The sequence below is a fragment of the Erythrolamprus reginae genome, chromosome 4 (assembly GCF_031021105.1).
Source record: "Erythrolamprus reginae isolate rEryReg1 chromosome 4, rEryReg1.hap1, whole genome shotgun sequence".
Taxonomy (NCBI): domain Eukaryota; kingdom Metazoa; phylum Chordata; class Lepidosauria; order Squamata; family Dipsadidae; genus Erythrolamprus; species Erythrolamprus reginae.
The window spans coordinates 137425337-137446414 of NC_091953.1; the positions used below are offsets into that span (position 1 = coordinate 137425337).

A 21078-nucleotide genomic window follows, 5' to 3' on the forward strand; every position below is an offset into this window, starting at 1 on the left:
CAGCATTAATATAATTTTTATTTACACTTACAGCGAGTAAAAAAAACGAACCCCTGAAGGACGGTATTGCAAGACCGTAACATCACAAGGCCTAACGGAGATTTAGCTTTTTCCATCCAAAGAGTTAATTTGAAAGTAGGCAAAACCTTTGGATGCGACAAAGAACCTCGACGCCTTTCGGCAAGCATCTGAAGATGGATGAGTGGCGGTTTCCCACGCATAGTTTTTTTTATTTTTAAATTTAAAAAAAGAGATTAGTTGTCTTGAGAAGTCATCTCTGTAGATTCCCAAATATCTTCATCCGCAGCAGGAAATGCAGAGTTGCCCTTGTTTTGAAATGCTCCGTCCGGTTGCGTTGCGTTCGGGTCAAAGTCGAGAGGGTCGGTTAATGGGCAAGGTCCGTCAGCCGCCGGCTTCTGGGCACGCTCAGACGTTGGCTCACTTTCCGACGGAGCGTCCGAGCGGCTTCCCAGGGACCATCCCAGGCCGTCGTTCTGCAGGACATAGCGGATGCACTGCAAGATCACGTTCCTTTCGTGACGTATGTCCTTCGCTAAAAGCTGCGCGGAAGGAAGAGAAAGCAGAGGGCAGGTAGTAAGTCTCACGCCCGCATCACCTCAGGCCTTGACTACTGCAATGCGCTCGACATGGGGCTACCCTTGAAAAGTTTAAGGTTTGATTGGATTTGTATGACGCCCCTCTCCGAGGATACCCGGCGACTCACAACATATACAAAAGAACAATAGTAAATCAATCCAATTAATATACATAAAAAACAATCCTTAAAAATTCTAATTTTAAAAAACTTCCATTTACATTTAATCAACAATCATACGAAAAAACATTCGTTGGTCAGGGGGAAGATCTCACAACCCCAGGCCTGGCGACAAAGATGGGTTTTTACACTCTTTCAGAAGGCAAGGAGCGTGAGGGCAGTGCAAATCTCCAGGGGGAGTTGATTCCAGAGGGCCGGGGCCCCCACAGAGAAGGCTCTTCCCTCCTGAACCTTATTTAACCCTTTAACATATTTAAATGTTTCAATCATGTCCCCCCTTTCCCTTCTGTCCTCCAGACTATGCAGATGGAGTTCATGAAGTCTTTCCTGATAAGTTTTATGCTTAAGACCTTCCACCATTTCTGTAGCAATTTTATCAGTTTATCAGCTGCCGTTGTAACTTGGAAAATGGTCACTAAACGAACTGTTGTAAGTCAAGGGCTGCCTACAATGGTACGACATTCTATCCCATTGTTGTTCAATGGCTCGTTAAAAAATTCTGTATACATTGGTGTTTTTATGACGGTCTTGGGTTGTTTATTTATTTTTTCATGAATTTTAGTCATTGCTTTTCTTTGCCTTTTATTGTTCTGCATGTAATAAACCTGAGTTAAGGCCGTCGGTTGGAAACTTTGCCAATCGAGACACAGCCCGGAACCTTCTGAGGTTTTTTTTTTTTTGAGCAGGCAAGGCCGAAGCAAGCTGGTCACCTGCCTTCCAGCCATAAAAATGGGCAGAAACGTCAACAAGAGATTTCGAGTTTATCAGGTTCCCGCAAAATAGATTTTTGAACTCTTACAGCTAAACTTAAGATATCATGCTCTGAAATAAACACAATGTCCTCAGCCTAATCCAAACAATCAGCCTGAATATACTGGATAAAACCTAACCTGGGTTTTGCAGTATAAAGAACTTAGGGCAAAAGGCTGCCTAAATGAATATTTCCATCAAAGAGACATTTTTATACATCCCATTTTTGGACAACCTGTTAGATGTCAAGGTCCCCTTCAAACACGGTTCTGCCTCTTAATTACACAGATTGCAAATGCTAACCAAGGTCTTTTTTTAACAGCTTCTATTCATAGCATTTTTTTGATCCAAATTATCGAACAATGATCACATTTCCAGTTACGTTCATTAGTTCTCAGCGACTCTGCACTCCAATCTCACTTCTACTTTAATGGCTCGGCTAAAGGCTAAACCATTACTGTCCCAGAGAGATAAAATTCCTCATACATCACGAACACTGACAGCTTTCCCAAACATTCGGATACCTTACCTCTTCTTGGTTCACAGTTCTTTATAACTGGAAGCTGTGATTTCTGAGAAACCTCATCAGAGCACTCCACAAAGGATATATTATTATTATTATTATTATTATTATTATTATTATTATTATTATTATTTATTAGATTTGTATGCCACCCATCTCCGAAGACTCGGGGCGGCTCACAACAGCAAAACAGTACAAATCCAATAGTTTAAAACAATTTACCCAGACTCCCACTCTTATATACCTGCGAGACCGCCTTCTGCCGCACGAATCCCAGCAACCAATCAGGTCCCACAGAGTGGGCCTTCTCCGGGTCCCGTCGACTAAACAATGTCATTTGGCGGGATCCAGGGGAAGAGCCTTCTCTGTGGCGGCCCTGACCCTCTGGAACCAGCTCCCTCCAGAGATTAGAACTGCCCCTACCCTCCTTGCCTTTCGTAAACTCCTCAAAACCCACCTCTGTCGTCAAGCGTGGGGGAACTTAGACATCTCCCCCTGCCTATGTAGTTTTAGTGCATGATATGAATGTATGTATGTTTTTTATATTGGGGTTCCTTGTTTTTAGATTTTTTAAATGTACAATTGCTATTTTAGATTTTAAATTATTAGATTTGTCAATACATATTGTTCTTTATCACTGTTGTGAGCCGCCCCGAGTCTGCGGAGAAGGGCAGCATACAAATCTAATAAATAATAATAATAATAATAATAATAATAATAATAATAATAATAATAATATACCTCTAGTGACAAATTACCAACTCTAGATTTACACATAGTGCAGATTGCTTCCTTTTCGCGTATAATTTTTGCTGTCTGCTCTGTAATCTTCTAAATCTGGGATCTAAGCGAGGTTCGTTTCTCATAAGATCTCTCTCCCCCTCCTCCTTCAAAAGAGTTTGCATCGACACCTCTTCACCCTCGTCTACCTCCCCTTCACTTTCTGCCTCGGGTGTCAAGGCCAAGGGCCCCAGTGTACCCAGAAGGCCCTGGTTCATCCTCTTCCTCACCATCTGACATTATCAAAGTTGATCCAGGCTCACTCGCAACGAACACAATGGACGAACATCGTCAAACGAAATGCTGTCAGTGCAGGATCCTCTATAAAAAAACCATACTGAAACCAACAAGCCTCCTACCATTTCTAGCAAAGTCGGACGGTGGGGCTGCAATGCCGGGAGCCCTTTCCTCTGCCTTTTCTGATTCCTTGTGTTCCTTGCATGGGGTTTTGATCTCCCGAGCGGGCTCCCGTTATGGTGGGCTCCTTGGCGAGTCTCGCGCTCACAGCTTTGGGAGTTTTGGGAAGGCCGAGCGGTCGTTCTGAGAATGGCGTCATGTTCAGTTACCGCCTTTGCTACGGGAGCGGTGGACTCTAAAACAAAGGAGCAAGGAATTAATATGCAAGGACTCAAAATTAAAAAAAAAAACAGCTGTGAAAAGCTAGACAGTTATGAGCAGCATCAGAGGCTCATAATTGCAGAACTGCAGAAAAAACAATTACAGAGATCCCTCGTTTTCCGCGGGGGATGCGTTCCAAGACCACCCGTGAAAAATGAATTTCTGTGAAGTAGAGGAAACATATTTTTTTATGTATTTAACAAGTATTTGGACTTTTAAAACCCACCCTTTGCATGAAACAGTCATTCTATAATGTTTCTCAGCTGGAACTACATGGGATTTCCTACCAGTTTCTTTAATAGAGGACAGTAGGACTGTAGAAGAATTTAACGAATTTTTAGCGGATTTAAATTTTTTAATAGATTTCATGGATTTAAGGCCCCTTTGAAAACCCGTGAAATAGCGAATCCGCAAAAGATGAACCGTGAACTAGCGAGGGATTACTGTACTGCCAACCTGCCTTCCATTGAGGACCTGTAGACTGCACGAGTCAAAAAGAGGGAGGGGAAATATTTACGGACCCCTCACACCCCTCACACAAACTGTTTCAATTCCTACCCTCAAAAAGTCGCTGCAGAGCCCTGCACACCAAGACAACTAGACACAAGAACAGTTTTTTCCCGAACGCCATCACTCTGCTAAACAAAGAATTCCCTCAACACTGTCAGACTTTCTATTAAGTCTGCACTACTATTATTACTAGTTTTTTCTCATCATCCCTATCCAGGGCGGAAGGAAGAGGGCTTACCGTTTCCTTCGCTCTCGCTTTCGGATAAGCTGCCGTAGTTTACCACCAGCGAGCTCAGGGCCGAGGTCAGCTGTTTCGGAACCACAGTAGCTTCCAAAGCTTGGTCTTTCGGAGTCCTCGCCTCTTTGTCGGATTCTGGGAAGAGACAGAGATTATCCACTGATGGCTTGGCAAAAAAAGGCACAAAAGCCTGAGAAGCTGGCCCCAAAAATAAAGAATTAGCAAATGGAAGGGAGCAGCAGGAGAGGAGAGACCAGTGGTTCCAAACCTTTTTTGGGCCATGTCCCACCTAAGCATCTCTAAAATCCGGACACCCCCCCACCCCGGTGACATATACAGTAATACCTCATGATACGAACTTAATTGGTGCAAGGAGGAGGTTCGTAAGTCGAAAGGTTCGTAAGACGAAACATTGTTTCCCATAGGAAACAATGTAAAGTCAATTAATCCGTGCAACCAAACCCCCCCCGCAAAAAAACAGCGTTCGGCGACTGATGGGAAGCCGTGCGGCTGTTTTAAAAGGTGACAGCCGGCCTGGGGGGCTTCCCAGCAACCTCCCGGACCCCGAACCCGGAAGTTCGGCAAAAGTTCGGGGTACGGGGGGGGTGCTGGGAAGCCCCCCAGCCTGGCTGTCACCTTTTAAAACAGCCGCACGGCTTCCCAGCTGTCTCCCGAAGCTGAACGCCAAAGCCGAACTTCCGCGTTCGGCTTCGGGAGACAGCTGGGAAGCCGCACGGCTGTTTTAAAAGGTCACAGCTGGCCTGGGGGGCTTCCCAGCAACCTCCCGAACCGAACCGGCGTTTGGGAGGCTTCTGGGAAGCCCCGCCGCCCGGCTGTCACCTTTTAAAACAGCCGCGCGGCTTCCCAGCAGTCTCCGAACGCCGGTTCGTAACTCGAAAAAAGTTCGTAAGAAGAGGCAAAAATTTTCTGAACCCCGGGTTCGTATCACGAGTTGTTCGTAAGACGAGGGGTTCCTATCTTGAGGTACCACTGTAATTCTTTTTTTATTTTTTTATTTTTTATATATATAAAAATTATTTATTAAATTAATAAAAAAGAAGGGAATATGAACAAAGGGGTGGTACAGAATCAAAAGGGTGTAGGAAATTAGTAAAATTATTGCATAAATTATACATAAAAATTTGTATCTCAATATTCTATTTCTTAAACTATATACATCTTATACATCATCAAAATAGCACCACAAAGAATGTTCTTTCTGCGCCAACTCAGGAAGCTCAAATTGCCCCAGGAGCTGCTGATCCAGTTCTACAGAGGAATCATTGAGTCTGTCATCTGCACCTCTACAAATGTCTGGTTTGGTGCTTCAACCCAAAAAGACCGACACGGACTTCAGAGGAGAATCAGAACTGCAGAAAAAACAATGGCTGCCAACCTGCCTTCTGTTGAGGACCTGTAGACTGCACGAGTCAAAAAGAGGGCGGGGAAAATATTGACTGACCCCTCGCATCCTGGACATCAACTGTTTCAACTCCTACCCTCAAAATATCACTACAGAGCACTGCACACCAAGACAACTAGGCACAAGAACATATTTTTCCTGAATGCCATCACTCAGCTAAACAAGTCATTCCCTCAATACTGTCAAACTTTTTACTAAGTCTGCACTTCTATTTCTACTAGTTTTTCCTCATGGTTCCTATCACCCTTTTCCTCCCACTTATGACTGTAACTTGTTTATTAATATTGATTGTTTCTTCATTGCTTATTTGACCCCTATGACAATCATTAACTGTTGTCCCTCACAATTCTTGACAAATCTATATTTTCTTTTATGTACACTGAGAGCATCTGCACCAAGACAAATTCCTTGTGTGTCCAATCACACTTGGCCCATAAAGAATTCCATTCCATTCCATTCTTCATCCCAATTTATTCTATTCTATTCTATTTCAAAAAGTAACCCCTACTCATGTGGGGCAAACCTAAAAGGCCAATAACTTGGTTTAAACAAGGTACCAACTGCCCTCATTAAAAATCAACACCCCACCCCCACCCCGTCGTGGGGCATGGGCCCCATGTTGGGAACCACTGGTATAGATGCTTTGGGGTTTCTCTGGAAAGGCCCCAGGGCTGGACGTGCTGTGGGGAAAACGCCCTCTGAAATCAGGAACGAAGAGCTTCGAGATACAACCTCTGAGATATTGAAGACTGTGATCAAGGTCACACTTAGAATACGGCATTTAGTTTTGGTCAACAAATGTAAAAAGGATGTTGAGACTCTAGAAAAAGTGCAGAGAAGAGGGTTAGGGGACTGGAGGCTGAAACATATGAACGGTTGCAGGAACTGGGCCTGGCTAGTTGAATGAGAAGGACCAGGGGAGACAGGATAGCAGTCTTCCAATATCTCAGGGGTTGCCACAAGGAAGAGGGAGTCAAGCTATTCTCCAAAGCACCTGAGAGTAGAACAAGAAGCAATGGGTGGAAATTAAACAAAGAGAGAAGCAGCTTAGAACTAAGGAGAAATTTCCTGACAGCTAGAACAGTTAATCCATGGGACTACTTGCCTCCAGAAGTTGTGAATGCTCCAACATTGGAAGTTTTAAAGATGTTGGATAGCCTTCTGCCGCACGAATCCCAGCGACCGGTTAGGTCCCACAGAGTTGGTCTTCTCCAGGTCCCGTCGACTAAGCAATGTCGTTTGGCGGGACCCAGGAGAAGAGCCTTCTCTGTGGCGGCCCCGACCCTCTGGAACCAGCTCCCCCCAGATATCAGAGTTGCCCCCACCCTCCTTGCCTTTCGCAAGCTCCTTAAAACCCACCTCTGTCGTCAGGCATGGGGGAACTGAGATATTTCCTTCCCCCTAGGCTTATTTATTTATTTATTATTTATTACTTAGATTTGTATGCCGCCCCTCTCCGAAGACTCGGGGCGGCTCACAACATGTAAAAAACAAATCATAAGCAATCAGACAGATTTAAAATATTTAAATATTTAAAAAACCCCATATGCTAACAGTCACACACACAGACATACCATGCATAAATTAAACGTGCCCGGGGGAGATGTTTAGTTTCCCCATGCCTGCCGGCAAAGGTGGGTTTTAAGGAGTTTACGGAAGGCAGGAAGAGTAGGGGCAGTTCTAATCTCCGGGGGGAGTTGGTTCCAGAGGGCCGGGGCCGCCACAGAGAAGGCTCTTCCCCTGGGGCCCGCCAACCGACATTGTTTAGTTGACGGGACCCGGAGAAGGCCCACTCTGTGGGACCTAATCGGTCGCTGGGATTCGTGCGGCAGGAGGCGGTCTCGGAGATATTCTGGTCCGATGCCATGAAGGGCTTTAAAGGTCATAACCAACACTTTGAATTGTGACCGGAAATTGATCGGCAACCAATGCAGACTGCGGAGTGATGGTGAAACATGGGCATACCTAGGTAGGCCCATGACTGCTCTCGCAGCTGCATTTTGCACGATCTGAAGTTTCCGAACACTTTTCAAAGGTAGCCCCATGTAGAGAGCATTACAGTAGTCGAACCTCGAGGTGATGAGGGCATGAGTGACTGTGAGCAATGAGTCCCGGTCCAGATAGGGCCGCAACTGGTGCACCAGGCGAACCTGGGCAAACGCCCCCCTCGCCACAGCTGAAAGATGGTTCTCTAATGTGAGCTGTGGATCGAGGAGGACGCCCAAGTTGCGGACCCTCTCTGAGGGGGTCAATAATTCCCCCCCCAGGGTGATGGACGGACAGATGGGATTGTCCTTGGGAGGCAGAACCCACAGCCACTCCGTCTTATCCGGGTTGAGCTTGAGTCTGTTGACACCCATCCAGGCCCCTACAGCCTCCAGGCACCGGCACATCACTTCCACCGCTTCGTTGACTGGGCATGGGGTGGAGATGTAAAGCTGGGTATCATCCGCATATTGATGATACCTCACCCCATGTCCTTGGATGATCTCGCCCAGCGGTTTCATGTAGATGTTGAATAGCAGGGGGGAGAGGACCGACCCCTGAGGCACCCCACAAGGGAGAAACCTAGGAGTCGACCTCTGGCCCCCCACTAACACCGACTGCGACCGGCCAGAGAGGTAGGAGGAGAACCACTGAAGAACAGTGCCTCCCACTCCCAACCCCTCCAGCCGGTGCAGAAGGATACCATGGTCGATGGTATCGAAAGCCGCTGAGAGGTCAAGGAGCACCAGGACAGAGGATAAACCCCTGTCCCGGGCCCGCCAGAGATCATCCATCAACGCGACCAAAGCGGTTTCCGTGCTGTAACCGGCCCTGAAACCCGACTGCTGGGGACCTAGATAATCGGCTTCTTCCAAGGACCGCTGGAGCTGGAGTGCCACCACCTTCTCGACAACCTTCCCCATAAAGGGAAGGTTGGAGACTGGACGATAGTTGTTAAGTACGGCTGGGTCCAGAGAGGGCTTCTTGAGGAGGGGGCGCACAAGCGCTTCTTTATAGAGTGATGGAAAAACTCCCCTCCCCAAGGAAGCGTTGGTAATCTCCTGGGCCCAGCTCCGTGTCACCTCCCTGCTGGCCGAAACCAACCAGGAGGGACACGGATCCAGTAAACAGGTGGCGGAACTCACAGCTCCGATGGCCTTGTCCACTTCATCAGGTTATAGAATTTATACATGGTATGCTTGTCTGTATGAGTGGTTTTTTCTTTTTAAATTGGGGTTTTTTAGGTTGTTTTTAATATTAATATTAGATTTGTTTACATTGTCTTTTTATATTGTTGTTAGCCGCCCCGAGTCTTCGGAGAGGGGCGGCATACAAATCTAATAAAACTAAACTAAACTAAACTGAAGTAGTGTAGGTTCTCCTGCCCAAGCAGAGGGTTGGACTAGAAGACCTCCAAGGTCCCTTCCAACTCTGTTGTTGTTATATTAACTGTAAACAAAAACCCAAATAAGTATCTCACCAGGATCGCTGCTGGCCAGAATACTCAGGGGGTCTTTATCAGTCATGGAGCCTACGCAAGGTTCTCTTCTGGCCTTCTCCTCGGCTTCATGGTTGTTGGAACCGGTCCCAGCCGAAGAGTCCAGTGAGACCCCTTTGCTGTTCCTAGCATTCCTAGATTTATTCCAGCGCCAATTTCTTCTCCGCTGTGTATTTCCTTGCTGCTTCGGACCTTCGTTTGGAGGTTTCCACATTCCCTTCATCTTCCTGAAAGAGAGAAGGTTGGTTCCAGCCCGCGTCTTGGATTCACCGCGAGAGGCGCCAATACCCATCCTTCACAAACTCCCAGATCCCTGACTTTTTTCTAACCAAACCTTTTGAAACATTCACAGTTCTAGGAGAAAGAAACATAAGAACGTGGGAAGAGCCATGCTTCCAAGAAAAAGCTACATTGAGATTATAAGACTGAATTTAGCCTCTTTTAGGGAGGAAAAAGCTACGTCTTAAACTCCAAAAAATACGGTAGATGTTGTTGTACATACTCCTGATCAGTTGGAGGATGATGAAGATATTGAGGACTCAGATTCAGATAGTGTTTATGAAGTAGTGGGGGGCCCGGGGTTACAGGTAGTAGAACAGGTGGGAGGCCAGCCACAGGATGGGGCTATGAGTTCAGGATCTAGCGAGGGAGAATCAGACGCGCGCTGGGTTAATCCTAAATTCTGAAGGATTCAGAAACGTAGAGAGCAAAGGTCTGGAAGAAGATATTAAGGAGAGGAATGGGTTAAATATTGTAGTGAGGTATTTGGCACGTCAGGGGGCTAGTGGAGAAGAAGGGTGGAGTTTCAACCTTGCAGAAAGAAATATGGAGGGGTTTTCGCCATACTAAAGTAATCCAAAGTATTTTGTATTGCATTTAGTCAGTGCTGCTGTCTTTTTATAGCTATGTAGTTAGGAAATAAATCTTGTCTAACTGAAGCAGGAAAAGGAATGTGAGAAATGCAGCTAAGAGAGAGATAACGGACCGAGTGATGTCTGGAATGTGTTGAAGTACAGGAGAGCAGAGAAATAAACAGAGTTCCTTTATTCATGAAATGGTGCATTTAATGAGAGTTATTTGTAATTACAGTGATCCCTCTATTATCGCGAGGGTTCCGTTCCAAGACCCCTCGCGATAATCGATTTTTTGCGATGTAGGGTTGCGGAAGTAAAAACACCATCTGTGCATGCGCACCCTTTTTTTCTATGGCCGCGCATGCGTAGATGGTGGAGTTTGCGTTCCCCGCCGCCCATGCAAAGGGGAAACCCCGATTCGGCTCCTCGCTGCTGCTGCGCTACCGAGCAGATCAGCTGCTGGGCGGCCGAAGGAACCTTCCCTGGGTCTTCCCGGCCGCCCACGCAAAGGGGAAACCCCGGCTCCTCGCTGATGCCCGCCGCTCGCCCGCCCGCCAGCAAGAGGGGGAAGACCCAGGGAAGGTTCCTTCGGCCGCCCAGCAGCTGATCTGCTCGGTGCAGCAGCAGCGAGCAGACGAAGATCGGGGTTTCCCAGCCGCCCACGCAAAGGGGAAACCCCGGCTCCTCGCTGATGCCCCCGCTCGCCCGCCCGCCACCCGCCAGCAAGAGGGGGAGAGATAGAGAAAGAGAGAGAAGGAAAGAAAGAGATGAGAGAGGGAGGAAGAGAGTGTGAGAGAGGAAGAAGCAAGAGAGAGAGAGAGAGAGAGAAAGAAAGATGAGAAAGGAAGGAAGAGGGTGACGTCATCGGTGGAAAAATCGCGATATAGCGTTTCGCGAAGATCGAGATCGCGAAACTCGAGGGATCACTGTACTAAACTTCTACCAGAAACCAGAACAGATATTATGTTTTTTAAATGTTTTATAAATAAAAAACCCTTTTAATAATAATTTTTTAAAAAACCCAATGCTTCCCACATTACCGAGGTTTTGAAAAATAGGCTCCATAAGCTCCAAAAAGGTAAAATGTTGGTTTTTTATGAAAAAAGAGCCAAGAGGTTACAACTTACAAGAAGTCTTACCCAAATTGTAACGTTGTCAGCACTTCTCCTCGACATTCTTTTTCCAACTTTAATGCTTTCTTCTTTTCCATGTTTGCCAATGTTGGGAAATTTCTACATTGTGACGGCAGAGGAGACTGAGTTAGCAACCCATTGAAGGCCAAGGAAGCGCTCGGTAAGTTTGACTATCAGCCTCACCATCAATCAAACACGGCTACATTTTGGGGGTTCAACCTAACCCTAACTGGGTCAGTTCCCCCCTCCATTACAAAGTCCTTGACTTACAACTTATAGGCTATTGTCGATTATTGCAATGATGTGGCAAACCAGTCTTGTCATCTTACTCTTTTGTCTTATTTTTTTTAAATAAATTTTATTAATTTTTAATAAGAGATACACACTCCATAAGAGTCATGCTCCCACCACCCAACATCATCCATTCTGACCCCTCCATCAAAATGAGGGTGTACTTTTTAATATTATTTTAAACCAAGAAACATAGAAACATAGAAGTCTGACGGCAGAAAAAGACCTCATGATCCATCTAGTCTGCCCTTATACTATTTCTTGTATATTTTATCTTAAGATGGATATATGTTTATCCCAGGCATGTTTAACTTCAGTTACTGTGGATTTATCTACCACGTCTGCTGGAAGTTTGTTCCAAGGATCTACTACTCTTTCAGTAAAATAATATTTTCTCATGTTGCTTTTGATCTTTCCCCCAACTAACTTCAGATTGTGTCCCCTTGTTCTTGTGTTCACTTTCCTATTAAAGACACTTCCCTCCTGGAACTTATTTAACCCTTTAGGTGTCTTTTGAGAAAACTGAACAGAAGTAGCTATTGAAAGGGTCAGCGATCTCCTTATTCCCATTAATGCATGTATTATTCCCAGTACTAAGCTTTGTGATGCCGCAGCTTTTCTTCTTCCTATCACTAATATATCTGAAGAAGGTTTTATCCCCCTTCTTTACAATTTCTTCCTCTTTTGAGGCTTTAGCAGCATATATTATCTGTTTCGCCTCCTGTCTCATTTTATACACCTCTCTATCACCTCTCTATTACCATATTTACAAATTATAGAGTGATTCCAGTTTATTCTTTATACATTGGTCTCGAATTCTACTAACCATAAAACCTCTAACCCTTAAATAATTAAAAAAGGTTGTAAAATGGGGCAGAATTCACTTAACAACTGTCTCACTTAGCAACTGGAATTTTGAAATCAATTATGGTTGTAAGCTGAGAAATAGCTTGGGGGGGGGGTGAAATAAATAAATCCTGCAAATTAAACTTTACATCCTGCAAATTTGCAGCGAGGGAAGCGAGCGAAGTTTGAAACAAATGATAGCAACAACCCACCCGCCTTCCTTTCCCGATATTAATAATAAACCAGCATTTGTATCATTACCGACTACTCACTTTTTCCTCTCTTCTCTCCATCTTGCAATTTCATCCGGAGTATCTAATTTGATACACTTGGCACCAGGAGAATGCATCTGACACAAAACAAAGATACCTCATTCACCGATTTTAAAATTACAGTGATACCTTGTCTTACAAACTTAATTGGTTCCGGGATGAGGTTCTTAAGGTGAAAAGTTTGTAAGACGAAACAATGTTTCCCATAGGAATCAATGGAAAAGCGATTAATGCATGCAAGCCCAAAATTAATGCCTTTTGCCAGCCGAAGCGCCCGTTTTTGCACTGCTGGGATTCCCCTGAGGCTCCCCTCCATGGGAAACCCCACCTCTGGACCTCTGTGTTTTTGCGATGCTGCAGGGGAATCCCAGCAGGGGAATCCCAGCATCGCAAAAATGACAGAGGTCCGGAGGTGGGGTTTCCCAGCGAAGGGAGCATCAATGAAATCGCAGCATCGCAAAAACACCAAAGTCCTCGAAACCCCACCTCCGGACCTCTGTGTTTTTCTGATGCTGCGATTTCACTGAGATTCCCCTCGCTGGGAAACCCCACCTCCAGACTTCCGTTGCCAGCAAAGCACCCATTTTTGTGCTGCTGGGATTCCTCTGCAGCATCACAAAAACATGGAAGTCCAGAGGTGGGGTTTCCCATGGAGGGGAGCCTCATGAGAATCCCAGCAACGCAAAAACGAGTGCTCCGCTGGCAACGGAAGTCCAGAGGCAGGGCATCCCAGCGGCGGCAGTAGGTTTGTAAGGTGAAAATAGTTTGTAAGAGGCAAAAAAATCTTAAACCCCGGGTTTGTATCTCGAAAAGTTTGTATGACAAGGCGTTTGTAAGACGAGGTATCACTGTATTTGTTAAAAAAGAAACCTGCATCAAATAAGAAAATAACCCCACTAGCTTTCTGTTTCTACTGTGGTTCTCTCATCCCCTGTGACAGAAGGCAGCTCAATTTCTTATGAAGCCTTGTTGAGGCTAAATAGATATAAAATTGTTGGAGAGAGGACTGATGTATTTAAAACTAAAGAAAAAACCAAACAAACTCAAAAGTGGGGTTTGTCAGTTGATTCCTATTTATGACTGTTCCGACAAGCAAAATCAACGGTTGAAGGCAGATTCACTTAACAACCTTGTAACTAATTTAAGGACTGCAGTGATTCAGTGATTCACTACAGTCAAAGACCGTAAAATGGATCAAAACTCACTTAACAAACCTCTCCCTTAAACGTTGGGCTCAGTTGCAGTCTTAAGTTGAGGACCTTCCTGTATACTATCAGCCTCAAGACCTGACCATACATTTCGCAATACCCACAGCCTTCAAAAAACAGCTCCATAAAAGCATTCTGCTATTTGGAAACATAGAGAAGATGGACGGCAGGAAAAGACCTCCTGGTCCATCTAGTCTGCCCTTATACTATTTCCTGTATTTTATCTTAGGATGGATCTATGTTTATCCCAGGCATGTTTAAATTCAGTTCCTGTGGATTTACCAACCACGTCTGCTGGAAGTTTGTTCCAAGCATCTACTACTCTTTCAATGAAATAACATTTTCTCACGTTGCTTCTGATCTTTCCCCCAACTAACCTCAGATTGTGTCCCCTTGTCCTTGGCTTCACTTTCCTATTAAAAACACTTCCCTCCTGAACCTTATTTAACCCTTTCACATATTTAAATGTTTCGATCATGTCCCCCCTTTCCCTTCTGTCCTCCAGACTCTACAGATGGAGTTCATGAAGTCTTTCCTGATACGTTTTATGCTTAAGACCTTCAGCCTGTCTTTGGACCCATTCAATTTTATCCATCTCTTTTTGTAGGTGAGGTCTCCAGAACTGCACAGTATTATTCCAAATGGGGTCTCACCAGCGCTCTATACAGCAGGATCACAATCTCCCTCTTGCTGCTTGTTATACCTCTAGTTATGCAGCCAAGCTTTCTACTTGCTTTCCCTAGCGCCTGACCACACTGCTCACCCATTTTGAAATCACTACCTCTAAATCCTTCTCTTCTGAGGTTTTTGCTAACACAAAAACTGTATTAACTTTATTGTGTTAGCAAATAAATAACAAACTGTTTGTTTAAACAGTTAATTGAATATATTTATTTGCTTAACTGTTTAAACAAACATTTGCATATCTGCCAGTCAAATTCCAAAAAAACCACACAAAACCTCAAGATGTATAAAATAGAAAACCTCAGAAGAAAATTCTTAGAAAAGAGTTTATCAACCCAAACCAAGCCAAATACCTACATTTCTCCAATGGATCTGAACCAATTTCTCGTGTGCTCTAAAGCTGCAGCCGTCCACCGTGCACTACAAGAAGACAAATCAGTTTAGCAAGCTAAAAAGGCGGCAGTACCACATGTGGAAATTGCAACTGGATTCCTTTCCCTCCCACATTTTATTTAGTTCTCCTTCCCCCCCCCCCCCGAGATAGATTTATTCTCTAATTCCAAGGAAGATTGCTGCCTAGTCCCAGCTTAACTGAGCAATCTGTAACAATCCTCATTCCAAAATCATGGTAATCGAAGACCAGAATCAATTTTAATTTTCAAGCTACGTAAGTGTGGGTCACTTCAGGAATCTCTCTCATATAGCATTAGCATTTAGACTTATATACCGCTTCACAGCTCTCTTTAATTGGTTTACAAAGAGTCAGCCTCTTGCCCCCAACAATCTGGGTCCTCATTTTACCAACGTTGGAAGGATGGAAGGATGAGTCAGCCTTGAGCCTAGTGAGATTTGATCTGCCAAACTGCTGGCAGCTGGTGATAAGCAGAAGTAGCTTGTTGTACTGCACTCTAATCACTGCACCACCATGGCTCTTAAATTTCTAAGAAAGAAACTAAAGAGAGAGAGAGAGAGAGAGAAAGAAAGAAAAAGAAACTAGAGAATGAAAGAGAGAAAGAAAGAAAGAAGGAAGGAAGGAAGGAAAGAAAGAAAGAAAGAAAGATAGATTCGATCTGCCAAACTTCTGGCAGCTAGTGATCAACAGAAGTAGCTTGTTGTACTGCACTCTAACCACTGCACCACCAAGGCACTATGTGTATGTACACTGCTCAAAAAAATATAAAGGGAACACTTAAATAACCCAATATAACTCCAAGTAAATCCAACTTCTGTGAAATCCAACTGTCCACCTAGGAAGCAACACTGACTGACAATCAATTTCACACGCTGTTCTGCACATTGAACAAAGTATTCAATATTTCATCCATTCAGATCTAGGGTGGGTTCTTTGAGGGTTCCCTTTATTTTTTTTGAGCACTGTAGTTGCAATTCTACAGAAACCAGAAGTAACTGACTGAAGGCAGCTGGGACAAAAAAAAAATCTCTTCTATCACCCAAACTGTGGTCGGGCAAACCACGGTTAGAAGAACCTAGCTTGCTTTGCTTTATGTGTGAAACAGGCTTGTGCTTCAAGCTTCCATGCCAGTTTTGAAAGCTTAGACTCCGTGATATTCAATAATTTATGCCACTAATGCTGCCTGCAGCTATTACCGCACGCACCTGCTTGTGCTGAGCTGTATGTTCCTCATATTTCTCTTTGTTTTTAAAGCCACGATCACACGTATCACAGTAATGGGTAAAAACAGGTTCCTTTCTCTTCTTGTTCTATATAAAAGGGGAAAAAGGAGAGGCATTAATGATGAATTGTTGGACTGGCACCACTTCAGAGGCCTTGCAATGAATGAAAGACAACAAGGATCTGAGGCTCCACCGACCTGCCCAAAGAATGAGTTGTACTGAAGTTGAACAAATGTTACCCAGCCATTGTTCTATCCCGGCTCTACGCAGATTGAAATCAAAGGAGGAATCCACGCGCTGATACACTGCTCAAAAAAAATAAAGGGAGCCCTTAAACAACAGAATATAACTCCAAGTCAATACAACTTCTGTGAAATCAAACTGCCCACTTAGGAAGCTGCTATTGTGCAAATGGAGTGTTCATTCATTCAGATCTAGGAGGTGTTATTTGAGCATTCCCTTTATTTTTTGAGCAGTATGTTGTAAATCAACCTTTTTATATAGGAAGCAGCACTTATACAAGCCAAATTCATGCACCTGAGTTCATCACGGCAGCTTCTCAGTGAGAGGAGTGAAGAGATAACAGTCCGGGGTCTAGGCTGCTGCCCACGATCAAAGCCAGTTGCACATTCCTTCATGAGATCAAGATTCTTCAGTTTCACTGACTTGCAGTTACAGCTTCCCAGATTCTCCGCGGATTCTACTCCAAGGATTTTAGCAGGGAAATAACAGTTGGCTAGTGTAACATGGCTGGAACCCCAAAGCTGAACTGACTCCATTGCAAAACGTTGAAACTCCACCCCAAATTTCCCATGAGTCACCCTTAAATATCTATGGAGAGTGGCCAACAATTTTATTTATTTATTTATTTATTTATTTAGTTAGTTAGTTAGTTAGTTAGTTAGTTAGTTAGTTAGTTAGTTAGTCAATTACACAATGAAGGTTATACATATAGTAAATATACATAATGAAGGTTATAGAGGATATACTCATAGAAAAATATATCTAAGAAAGAATAGAAAAGAAGAAATAGGAATAAAATATATAAATGAAAGAATAGAAGAAATATAGGAATGGAAGAAAGGTATAGGAGATATAGGAGAGCAATAGGACAGGGGACGGAAGGCACTCTAGTGCGCTTGTACTCGCCCCTTACTGACCTCTTAGGAATCTGGAGAGGTCAACCGTGGATAGTCTAAGGGTAAAGTGTTGGGGGTTTGGGGATAACGCTATGGAGTCCGGTAATGAGTTCCACGCTTCAACAACTCAGTTACTGAAGTCGTATTTTTTACAGTCAAGTTTGGAGCGGTTAATATTAAGTTTAAATCTGTTGTGAGCTCTTGTGTTGCTGTGGTTGAAGCTGAAGTAGTCGCCGACAGGCAGGATGTTGCAGCATATAATCTTGTGGGCAATACTTAGATCATGTTTAAGATGTCCCAGTTCTAAGCTTTCTAGGCCCAGGGTTGAAAGTCTAGTCTCATAGGGTATTCTGTTAATAAACTACAGACTATTTCCTTTCCCCATACAAGTATTCTTGTCCTTTCCTTAGTCTTCTAAAGTGGACATCTAACAAAGGCTCCTGGTCTTCCTCCTCCTCCTCTAAGTCAGACTCTATTGTCATTGGCATCTCTGCCACCTCTGGTGGTCCCCCAGGTTTATCCAGGTCTGTTTCTCCCCCGCTCTCACTCTCTGCATCAGCTGGCAACAGCACTGGCCCAGGGTACCAAGAATCTATCATTACCAGAGATGGTCAAGGACCAGTCACAACAGACATTAAATGTAATCTTACGGAAATGTTGTTCAGGCAACATGACAAACCGTGTTTTCTTCCAAGATTGAGCCCTATGAAAGAAACCAGAGCAAACCTTTGCAAGAATGGTTGGACAAAATGAAGCCACGACCCTTTGCCAACATGTCTTCGGGGAAGAGAAAGTCCCTACAGAGAGTGGTGAGGACAGTGGAGAAGATTGTAGGAAACTCACTTCCCTTTATTTAGGATACTGCTCGTGCTATGTGCTTAGAGCTCAAAGCATCATTAAGACACCCCTCACATCCACTTTATGGTCTGTTTCTATTGTCTCCCCTGGAAGAAGGTTTCAAAGTGTTTCTAGCAGGACCACAAGATTCTGTAAAAGCTTTGGTAAGCTCACAAGATTATTTATTTATTATTTGTTTATTAATTAGATTTGTATGCTGCCCCCGCTCCGAGGACTCGGGGCGGCTCACATTTTTTAGATTAGTTTTTCTTGCCATTATCATGTATACCTATAAACTAGACTATTATTTTGCTGTGTCAAATAATACATAGAGTAGAGTAGAATAGAATAGAATTCTTTATTAGCCAAGTGTGATTGGACACACAAGGAATTTGTCTTTGGTGTATAAGCTCTCAATGTACATAAAAGAAAAAGAGACATTTAGAAACATAGAAACATAGAAGACTGACGGCAGAAAAAGACCTCATGGTCCATCTAGTCTGCCCTTATACTATTTCCTGTATTTTATCTTACAATAGATCTATGTTTATCCCGGGCATGTTTAAATTCATTTACTGTGGATTGACCAACCACGTCTGCTGGAAGTTTGTTCCAAGAATCTACTATTCTTTCAGTGAAATAATATTTTCTCACGTTGCTTCTCATTCTTTCCCCCAACTAACTTCAGATTGTGTCCCCTTGTTCTTGTGTTCACTTTCCTATTAAAAACACTTCCCTCCTGAACCTTATTTAACCTTTTAACATATTTAAATGTTTCGATCATGTCCCCCCTTTTCCTCTGTCCTCCAGACTAGACAGATTGAGTTCATGAAGTCTTTCCTGATACGGTTTATGCTTAAGACCCTCCACTGTTTTTGTAGCCCATCTTTGGACCCGTTCAATTTTGTCAATATCTTTTTGTAGGTGAGGTCTCCAGAACTGAACACAGGATTCCAAATGTGGTCTCACCAGCGCTCTATATAAGGGGATCACAATCTCCCTCTTCCTACATAGAGTAGAGTAGAGTGGAATATAATAGAGTGAATAGAATTCTTTATTGGCCAAGTGTGATTGGACACACAAGGAATTTGTCTTTGGTGTATAAGCTCTCAATGTACATAAAAGAAAAAGAGTCATTTGTCAAGAATCATGAGGCTTTGGGGACTAGAATTCTCAGTCTCCCATTTTCCAGTCTGTCGCCTTCACCGCTAGACCCAACTGGCTCTCGTCTTTGTTTCCCATTTTGTTTTGCTCACTATTATAATAAAAGTGTCCCCGATATGAACTGTCTTAGCGAAACAAAACAGCTTCCAACGATGACCCGTGAAACTAGTTTGTTTTAAAGGATCCATTGTTAAAATTAAATACGGTTTAGCATTGGGACAAAGTACCTCTCCACACTTAATCAAGGCATAAAGGAATCTGATGGCAGCCATCCTTGAAGGGAAGGGCGTGGGCCCAGGGCAATTTATCCCTTTTACCATGAATAAGCCACTTTATCAAAACAACAAAACGTAAGCACAAATAGTTTAGTCCCAGATGTACAAACAGAATGAGGTTCATTTATATTGTTAGGATTATTCATGCCCATCTTGGAAACCAGGAGGAGAAATAAAGCAAGGGCTGGTTTCACTTATTTATTTGTTAAACTCTTGGTGTTACGTGTGAACCAAGAATCACACTCTGCTAAACAAATAATTCCCTCAACACTGTCAAACTATTCACTAAGGCTGCAGTACTACTAATCTTCTTCATTGTTCCTATCACCCATTTCCACCCATTTATGACTGTAACATGTTGCTTGTATACTTAGGAGTTTTATTAATATTGATCGTTTCCTGATTGCTTATTTGACCCCTATGTCAGTCATGGAGTGTTGCAGTTCATGATTCTTGACAAATGTATCTTTTCTTTCATGCACACTGAGAGCATCTGCACCAAAGACAAATTCCTTGTGTGTCCAATCACACTTGGCCCATAAAGAATTCCATTCCATTCCATTCTTCAATCCAATCTATTCCATTCTATTCCATTCTACTCCATATACTCTCTACATGGGGCTACCTCTGAAAAGTGTTCGGAAACTTCAGATCGTGCAGAACGCAGCCACGAGAGCCATCGTGGGGCTTCCAAGATTCGCTCATGTTTCTTCAACACTCCGTGGCCTGCATTGGCTGCCGATCAGTTTCCGGTCACAATTCAAAGTGTTGGTTATGACCTTTAAAGCCCTTCATGGCATTGGACCAGATTACCTCCGGAACCGCCTGCTACCGCAAGAATCCCAGCGACCGATAAGGTCCCACAGAGTTGGCCTTCTCCGGGCCCCGTCGACCAAACAATGTTGTTTGGCGGGCCCCAGGGGAAGAGCCATCTCTGTGGCAGCCCTGGCCCTCTGGAACCAACTCCCCCCGAAAATTAGAATTGCCCCCACCCTCCCTGTCTTTCGTAAACTACTCAAGACTTATTTATGCCGCCAGGCATGGGGGAGAACTTTCGTCTGCCTTTAAAAACCATTTTTTAAATAAACTTTAATAAATAAACGTAATAATCTAAATGGTTGCTAAGGGAATGAGAAATTTTAATTTAGGGGTTTAAAGTGTTAAGGGGAGGCTGGTGATACTGTTCATAGCCAAAAATAGTGTATTTACTTCCGCATCTCTACTTCGCGGAAATTCGACTTTCGCGGGCAGTCTCGGAACGCATCCCCCGCGAAAATCGAGGGAACACTGTGCCACCAAACATCCTAATAGAAATATCACTTAAGATTTATGTACCACTTCACAGTGGTTTACAGCATTCTCTAAGCCAGTGTTTCCCAACCTTGGCAACTTGAAGATATCTGGGCTTCAATTCCCAGAATTCCCCAGCCAGTGAATGCTGGCTGGGGAATTCTGGGAGTTGAAGTCCAGATATCTTCAAGTTGCCAAGGTTGGGAAACACTGCTCTAAGCAGTTTACAGAATCAGCCTATTTCCGCCAACAATCTGGGTCCTCGTTTTACTGACCCCAGAAGGATAAAAGGCTGAGTCAACCTTGAGCTGGTCAGGATCGAACTTCTAACCACTGCACCCATAGGGCT

General features: G+C 43.9%; 1 protein-coding gene across 1 annotated transcript in view; it reads right to left on the reverse strand.

Moving 5' to 3' along the window:
• The window catches only part of NUFIP1 (nuclear FMR1 interacting protein 1), a 22665-nt gene continuing 1587 nt past the window's right edge, over positions 1–21078 (reverse strand). Inside the window, exons 3-10 of the mRNA XM_070751414.1 lie at positions 16007–16111; positions 14747–14809; positions 12498–12574; positions 11095–11187; positions 9084–9328; positions 4195–4329; positions 3188–3420; positions 1–560 (exon numbers count right to left, since the gene is read on the reverse strand). Of these exons, the coding sequence (XP_070607515.1) occupies positions 255–560; positions 3188–3420; positions 4195–4329; positions 9084–9328; positions 11095–11187; positions 12498–12574; positions 14747–14809; positions 16007–16111 (1257 nt within the window). The 3' untranslated portion in view covers positions 1–254. The remainder of the gene's footprint in view (positions 561–3187; positions 3421–4194; positions 4330–9083; positions 9329–11094; positions 11188–12497; positions 12575–14746; positions 14810–16006; positions 16112–21078) is intronic.